The sequence below is a fragment of the Cenococcum geophilum genome, assembly GCF_001692895.1.
Source record: "Cenococcum geophilum 1.58 unplaced genomic scaffold K441scaffold_51, whole genome shotgun sequence".
Classification (NCBI taxonomy): domain Eukaryota; kingdom Fungi; phylum Ascomycota; class Dothideomycetes; order Gloniales; family Gloniaceae; genus Cenococcum; species Cenococcum geophilum.
Window position 1 is genome coordinate 1,132,113 of NW_027137609.1, and position 8,205 is coordinate 1,140,317.

Genomic DNA, 8,205 nt, shown 5'->3' on the forward strand with positions numbered 1-8,205 from the left:
GTATATTTTAACTAGCTTAAAGAAGGTAGGAAGCATCTTCTTCTCCCACTTATAACTATTAAGCTCGTTCTTCTAATATTCTAACCAGCTTAGTATAATAGATTTAACTGTAAATACGAAGTCTATTACTAAACGATTACCATCTACCTTAGGTAGTTTTAGCTCCTTACACTTAGTGTATACCTTCTCCCACTTCTATAACTAGACCTTAAAGTTCTGGTTCTGAGGCGCCTTCTTAAGCCTTGCATATTGGGTGGCTATTTAAAGCTTTTAGGCGTGGTTAGACGGAGCAATTCTCTGCTTAAGTGACACTAAGACATTATAGGTGGAGTCACATTTAAACGTGTAGACGAGGTAGGTTTATGAGATAGAGCTTAGGATTTAACTGCGTAACGTATTAAGAGCTAACAGCTGCTTTCTATATAGCTTTAAGTTGTCCTTATAGTCCGCTTTAAGTGTATAGAGCTCCTCCTTCTTATCCTTATCTAGCTCTGAGAGCTTTGTTTTCCCCTAGCTATTAGTATCCTTTAGTAAGGCTCAAACAGGTTCTTTAAGCCTTAGTAACTCGGTCTTAGATGTTAATAGGTTGACATACTTCCAGAGACAATTGTTATTGGCTTTTAACTTAATAACCTTAATCCATTCGTCCCAGTTATTTAGGCTTGTAAGGATTACGGATGAGACAGTAACCAGTGGGGTATCTTATTAAGAGGTCATTGTGGGTATCTATGATTAAGATGATGATGGAAATTGATGGGAATAAAAGACTTTGAATTAAAGATGATGCAGTAGACGGCCCGGGCTCATAACTGTTGAACTGGTAATTTAGAATGAGAACTCTGTTTTATTAAAGAGGGCTCTAGAAGCTCTCTTATATACATCAGGTAGGTCCAAATACAATAACGACGACGTCGTCATGTAGTAGGTCATAGTTAAGAGAAACAGGTAATGAGACGTTCGATGAGACATACGAGCTCAAGATACGAGACAACTGAGACATAGTTCGTATAGACGATCTAGGTCGTCAGACAGTATTACGATGGTAGTAAGGAACTTCGATTCAGGTCGACAGGAGGGAACTGGTTTTTGTAGTTGGTTAGCAAGTATTATTTAACAATGCCTATCTATCATGTATACAATTTTTTTGGTTTTAAACAAGGAAAAAATATATTAATATATTAAGCAGTGAGATCATCGTGGACTCAAAAATAACGGGTATATAACCCCAGCTTCCTCTTTTCGAGGTTACAGGATCATGATCGCCCTTACAGAGGTCAGGATGGATGAACCCCACATTCACAACCTTGTCCCACCCGAACGCCAATAACTTAAGGGGATATTCCAGGATTACTCAATCGAGTCGCACAGGCTCCAGTTCAACAGGAATATCCTGCCGTTGCCCACGATTTCCAGGCCATCGAAATTCCTAGATAAAAGGGACAAGCATCAGCGTCATGTTCAAAGGCATCAACTTTTAACAGACTGACCGTTTTCAGGCTTAGGCCCTTAAAGCAGACATCAAAATGAAGGTCTTGACCCCGGGGAGACATGATTATGTCTACATCAAGTTGGCGATAAACTTCATTTTTTCGGTTAATGAATTGGGGAAGGGATGTGAAGAATCGAAGAACAGCCTGGGGATCAACCTCAAGATGAGGACCTTCAATGCCGTTGTGGGTTGTAGAGGTCGTACGAAAGACTCCAGGGAGAAAGCAGTCGATTGCGCAAAGCTCTCGAACGTCTGAATAATACGGTAGTTAGTTGCGAAAACTAGACATGAGCTGAGACTGCCATATGCTTACATTGGTCCTTTCGCTCATCCGCGCCCTCACGTGGAGACTCCCAGATGGGTATTCTAAAAATACCGCTAGAGATCTGGTCAGGGTATCTGTATATTTCGGTGCACTCCGTCATTACAGGCAGAAGATGTCGAACAACATCGCCCTGTGAACACGTAATCAGACAACTGCTATAAACGTTTCGTCTAACGATAAATGACGCACCCTTCTTACAATCCACTCCATCACTGGCGCGAGCTGTTGCTTAGTCACATTATCCCAGATCGCGTCGTCCATTGTGTGGATCCTCGGGTTGAATGTGCCAGTATAGCAAAACCCGTAATTGCATCGGGAAATTCTACCAATATTCATCTGTAAAGCTATTGCCATTGCAGCTCCTCGACAGACTGCAGTCCATCTGTAGAAATGGTTGGCTTAAAGTATTTTCATGAAGGGTAGCATAATAAAACTCACGGCTGATCGTCATTAGACTGGCGTATCTCGATTTCCCCAAGGTATTGTTGCCTTAGCTGGAAGCTGAGGTACTCTGAACTGCCCATTCCTCCCACTAATAGGATTGCCTGCAACGCTCAAATGAGTGAAAAGTGCTCAAGGCCATCACAGATGCCAGGACGTACCTTTGGCATTCGGCCCATTTTGGCAGAAATTCTTCCTACTTGTTGTTCGATGAGTCCTCGCGCCTTACCGCAAGCCGGCTGGAAGAGAGGTTCGATGTGGTTACTTAATAGTTAGCCTTGTTCGGAAGAGGTAGGCCTGATTTACTCATTGTAGATTTGCCGACGTCCACGGAGCCTCACTTGCCAAGTCTGGTGTGGTCGTGGTGAAAATCGTTGCTTGATACCAAGCTCCCATTGGGTGAGCATGATATCTTGTCTCTCCCACGGCTCAAGGCTTTCCCATGGAATATGAGTACGGCTGCTCATGAACACTTCAAATTCATCATCGATGAAAATAGAACCACAAAGATCTCCTGCATTTCACCAATAGTTATCAGTACCTCTTGTTTTCCCAGCTTTAATAGAAATACTACCTACCAGTTCCTTCAACGCATTCTTCAAGCCTTAGAGGGTCGAGACTCCGGACTATATAGCTGATCACATCCTATAGAAGGAATTTAGCTCACGGATGGTATGGGCGCTAGTTATTCTTACAACGGTGCCTCCGCCGCAATCAGCCACAAGGTAAATATCCCCAAACTGTAAAACTAGTATTAGCAGATAATCTCAAGCACTTTATATGATTTGACTGACTTCAATAATATCCGGCCGCTGGGTTATTACTGGGGTGTTAAGAACAGCAAGGGCAGCAGCCTCCGGCTCTGAGACAAGTTCTAGAGCCAACAGGCGCCCAAAGGGTTCCAAGTTCCTAGAAATGGCCCTTTTTGCAGCATTTCTTGTCCGAAAACATGCTTGCGGACTCCATATCGCTGGCTTGGTAAGAACTACTTTACATGGTAAATCATGAAAAAATTGGCGACCTTCCTTCGCCACCATGGCTTGGACAGCGCTTTTCCACAGCAATCGGAGATAGTCAGTCGTAATTTGAACTGCCCCAGGTATGGCATTATCCCTATTGTAGATGGTTTCGAGCTTCTCGAAGGTGCTCTTGACTCGGGGTGAAACCTTGACTCTCTCGTCTAGCGCTTCGTAATTAAGGATGAGTTTGAACCATTCGAATGTGATTTCATTCTCGTCATCACCATCATTCAGATTCCAGCCCCATAATGCTTCTGAAGTTGGCCTATCTCTCCGATACCTAATTTTGGTAGGTATCTTCGGTTGAGTGTAAGTCCCATCTGAGCCGTTCAGAGCATCTGTCCAGCGCCGGATGGGTTGGACGCTGTCAAGATCACCAGACCAAGTCCAAGAGACTCCAGAATATCTAAGTCACCGTCAGCCGTCGAAGTGCTTTCTTAGCCGAATCTTACTCACGTGGTCCCGAAATCGATCGCGATGATCACATACGGTTCCGTCTGGATAGATTGTGCCATCCCATTCGTGCTTCCGCTGGCAGTTGCCATTCTCAATAAATGGAAAAGACAATGTGCATAGGTATGGCATTCCTTAAAAAACGGAAGGGACCAGGAATATCTATTCTGCGACCAGGCTGAGAACCTGGGTCTGGTGGAGTAGTTTTGCAACTTCCGAGAAATAGGTCGGCAACCCAGAGCTGCAAAAAAAGTAAGGCAGAAGCATAAGCAAGACGACCACGCCTACTCCAACATCATTTTCTCTTTTTTCCCTTAGTCCTTACATCCATTATGCTGCTTGTCTCGTGGCAAGGCTGCACATGTTATAGTTGTTTGCCAAGGCCGGGGGCTGAATGCGTTGGTCGGATATCGCGATAGCGGATCAGGCTATCGTTCCCACATTGAAATAGCATACACCGAATACTGTACGTCGTAACAGCCTGTGTGAACTATTAATTCTATTTTCCCTTCTGATCTGCTTAAAATGTGGGAGACAATCCCATTCATTGGATCAAACTCTTTGACAATACCGAAAAGCAAGCTGTCTGAGCGGAGATTGTCTAAAGACTGCTCGGCTCGAAGGAGACACTCCTCTAACAACTCCAGGGTTTCTCATTCTGCCTACTCACGCCCTCCGGGTTTTGACAATGTTACCAGAAGCGAAAGTCATGAGCGGACACAGTCCTCCGATAGTGACCTTGGGCTGAATAATCGAGTACGAAATACCCCTTCAGCAACCACTAGCCTTACGACAACGCCGGAGGAGCCAGAGGATATGATACTTGTCATGGGAACGACAGGCTCAGGGAAAAGTTATTTCATCAATAGATTGGCCCGAAGGAATGAAGTGAGAGAGGGGCATAGGCTGAGATCAGGTTATAGACCCTGAAGTGAACAAATCGTCAGTCAAGCTAATAGATTCTAGAAACAAAGCACTGTCAAGCAGTCACAATACCTATCGGCTCAAACAGCGTAACTGTGGTTGACACTCCAGGTTTCAACGATGATGCACAAGATGATGGGCAAACGCTAAGTACGGAGACCCACCTTTTGTTCAACCATTAACCCTGCTCTTACCCTGCCTCGAAGATAAAATTACCCGTTTCCTTACCGCGCAATATAAATTACGAATTCGTCTTAAAGGAGTTATATTCCTCCATAAGATTAATGATAACCGCATTGGTGGGTCCGGGCTCCGTTATCTCAAAATCTTCCGCGAGATATGGGGAGATAATGCTCTTCCAAGCGTCGCTCTTGTTAGCACAATGTGGTCCAAGGTAGATTTGGGAGAAGGCCTAAGACGGGATGTTGAGCTGCGGGAAGATATCTGGAAAGAAATGGTGTTAAAAGGTTCCTATATGTTTCAGTACAACGGAACCCCCGAGATGGCAGAGACGATAGTAGGTCAGCTTATGGTAAAGCCTGAAATCGTCCTGAAGATACAACTGGAGCTTGTGGACAAGCAAAGATCCTTGGATAAAACATCCGCTGGGCACATGGTTAGTTCAGATCTCTGGCAGCAACTTGAAGACAGGCGACAGGGCATGCGTAGCCTTCAGGACCAGCTTCAGGTTGCTGAGAGAGCAAATGACTACAGGAAGCATCAGGAAATACAGCGTGAACTTGTAGGTCAAAGAAACCAGCATAGCCAGCAGTTGAGTGATTGGCAAGCACTGAGGGAAGACATTGCGTCTGAAACCGACCAGAGGATCGAAGAGATTGAGAAGGAAGAGAAGACGAGCCCCAAGAAGAAGTGGTCAAAGGTGCTAAGCCGGGTGCAAAAGTTTGTCCAAATCCTTACTCCGGTTGTGTCAATTACATTTGCGGTATTATCCTTCACTGGTGTACTGTAATTGAACCTTGTATTGATCGTCAAATATTTGGTATGAACGGCGTGCTAGACCCACAAAGGACGGCTTGGTCAAATTCGCTTAATTTAGTCTAGCACCGAAGTGAACACCTCAGACCACGGATTTACGAGCATAAAGTAATTACACATACCTCTGCTCATGCAGCTAGGTTCCAGCTTCGAAGCGGTTGAAAGGCTTGTAGATGCCACCTGAGAGGGCTTTTGCGGGGCTTCTGGCATTTGCTCCAGAGGGACTTTACCTCAGCGAGCTCAGACGCGATTTTTTAGCTAGCATCGGAATAACCTACGCCGTCTTCCGAATTGCAAAATCACGTCTGAGAGGGTTTGGCGAGTTTTGTTAAAAGCATAAGCAAAATCCGTAAAACAGAGATTGCGGATATCTAATTTATTTATTTATATAACGCGTTATTATTAAACCCCATAGTCACTTTTTTTTTAAGACTTAGGGCTTCTAAATGGTATAAATTTTATTATACGGCTATTGCTCGGTCCTGACATTAATTTCGTTAAAGTTAAAAAACGCGTTGTTAAAAGCCTGAGCACATATTATATCTTATTAAATAGTCTGCTAATATAGATAAAACTATACAGATATATAGATATCTACTACTTAAAGCTATTGCAACCAGGGTGGTTTTGGATAATGCGAATAAGCGAGCATAAAATATCCTTTATCCAATAGAAAATGCATAAAATATCGCAATCGATAAGGATAAAAGTGCCCTGTGCGGGNCTTTTCTACCCCAACCAANCTGAATAGGATAGAACCGTCGTACGCAGAGCCGTCGTGCAGAGCTTTTGTATACAGAGTTTCGTGCAGANCCTCCGTACGCGGAGCTTCGTGCAGAGCNTCGTGTAGAGCTTCATGCAGAGCTTCGCGCAGAGCTTCGCGTAGAGCTTCGTGCNGAGCTTCGTGCAGAGCTTCCGCAGAGCTTCNTACAGAGCTTCGCGCGGAGCTTCGTGTAGAGCTTCGTGCGGAGCTTCGTGTGGAACTTCGTGCAAAGCTTCGTGCAGAGCTTCGTGAAAAGCTTCGTGTAGAGCTTTATACGGAGTCTCCATATGCAGAGCTTCCATACGTAGAGCAGCTGAATGTAGAGCTATATATATAGAGCCAACCTACTAAAATTTAGAAAAAAGGGGAATAATACAACTTTATTTACTAGGTTTAAATTAGTTATTTTTATATAAATAATAAAGAAGGCGACTAAAAATTTATTTAGGGTATACTAAGACTTATCGCGATAAGATTTATCTAAAACCACACCATAGTGGACGGGTATGCTCCCATATTAAAAGAGCTAAGCAACCTCTTATATTTTTAATTTAAAGGTATTAACAGAGTTAAGAGTTTCTAATTCCACTTCTAAAGCTATATTTTATACGATAATAAAGAAGAAGGCAACGAAACATTTATTTGGGGTATGCCAAGACTTATCGCGATAAAACGCAAATGGATATCCTTATCGCGATAAGGATATCCATTGCATCTTATCGCGATAAGATTTATCCAAAACCACCCTGATTGCAACACCTAGTAGGTGCCTATAGTTGGGTCCTTCCTTAAAAATATCCTCCCTTGGCCCGGAGCTACTACTAGGGGGTAAGCTTTGGGCAGAGCCTTATATAGAGCCTTAGTAGAGCTTCGTGTAGAGCTTCGTGCAGAGCTTCGTGCAGAGGCTTCGTGCAGAGCTTCGTGCAGAGCTTCATGCAGAGCTTCATGCAGAGCCACGTCCAGGCGTGCAGACGTGTAGATGTGCAGACGTGCAGACGCGTTCGTACGGGCGATCAATTGCAGAGACGTTTGTAGAGACGATTGTATGGGCAATTGATCAATTGATTGTATAGGCGTTCGTACGGGCGTTTGTACGGGCGATTGTAGAACCTTCCTGGTATATTAGTGCTGCGTGTTAATAGAGCTTTGGAGCTCTATATAGGTGAAAAAAAGAGACCGTATAATATACATGAGGGTAGGTGGCGAAACGCTGATAACGATGGCTGACGAATAGAGCTGACGACTACGACTTGTAATTGCCACTGTCGACAACGCCACTCAGTCAGTATTTGGTAATGGGAATCGACAATAGGGTTCGAGTAGAGCTTCGAGCAGAGCTTCGTGCGGAGCTTCGAGCAGAGCTTCGTGCCGGAGCTGCGAGCAGAGCTTCGTGCGAGCTCTCGAGCAGAGCTTCGTGCGGAGCTTCGAGCAGAGCTTTGAGCAGAGCTTCGTGCGGAGCTTTGAGCGGAGCTTCGTGCGGAGCTTCGTGCAGAGCTTTTGCAGAGCTTCGGTAGAGCTCCCTGCAGAGCTCTGTGCAGGTCTCCCCCTAAGCTTCGTTCCGCAGAGCTCTCGCAAAGCTCCACAGCTCTACGCAGAGGGCTGCCGGCGTAGGCGTAAGCGTTTAGCGTTATTGTTTACTGCACGGCTCGGCGGTATAGAGGTAGAATTGGGGCCTTTACGGCGACGAATTCCTCTTAACGTCGCGCGTGTATAAGGAGCTAAGGATCTCATAGCTTTATAGAGTAGGCTTTTCTCTATAATTTGGTGTAATTTTTATGTCGATAGGTATTGTGGG

The 8,205-nt window shown here is 44.6% G+C and overlaps 2 protein-coding genes across 2 annotated transcripts; one reads left to right on the forward strand and one right to left on the reverse strand.

Annotated features, from left to right (window-relative positions):
• Positions 1–1,073: 1,073 nt before the first annotated feature.
• Positions 1,074–4,035, reverse strand: K441DRAFT_265793 (uncharacterized protein). Its single transcript, XM_067640844.1, has 11 exons — positions 3,731–4,035; positions 3,050–3,680; positions 2,951–2,995; positions 2,834–2,900; positions 2,562–2,769; positions 2,417–2,519; positions 2,253–2,359; positions 2,004–2,196; positions 1,803–1,944; positions 1,488–1,741; positions 1,074–1,426 (listed from the first exon to the last, which is right to left on the reverse strand). The coding sequence occupies exons 1-11, from the start codon at positions 3,817–3,819 to the stop codon at positions 1,352–1,354; spliced, it is 1,914 nt and encodes a 637-aa protein (XP_067499527.1). The 5' UTR covers positions 3,820–4,035; the 3' UTR covers positions 1,074–1,351.
• A 217-nt stretch (positions 4,036–4,252) lies between these two features.
• K441DRAFT_581749 (uncharacterized protein) lies at positions 4,253–5,621 on the forward strand (the record flags this gene model as incomplete). The annotated part of the gene is made up of 3 exons (XM_067644427.1): positions 4,253–4,643; positions 4,694–4,801; positions 4,858–5,621. 3 exons carry the CDS (start codon positions 4,253–4,255, stop codon positions 5,619–5,621), a joined length of 1,263 nt encoding a protein of 420 aa, XP_067499528.1.
• Positions 5,622–8,205: the final 2,584 nt, after the last annotated feature.

Coding starts and splice junctions, on each gene's coding strand:
- K441DRAFT_265793 (XM_067640844.1), bottom strand. CDS start 3,819: ATGGCAACTGCCAGCGGAAGCACGAATGGGATGGCACAATCTATCCAG. Junction 2,996..3,049: donor AGCGGCCGGATATTATTGAA/GTCAGTCAAATC, acceptor CTAGTTTTACAG/TTTGGGGATATTTACCTTGT. Junction 2,901..2,950: donor ATTGCGGCGGAGGCACCGTT/GTAAGAATAACT, acceptor TTCCTTCTATAG/GATGTGATCAGCTATATAGT.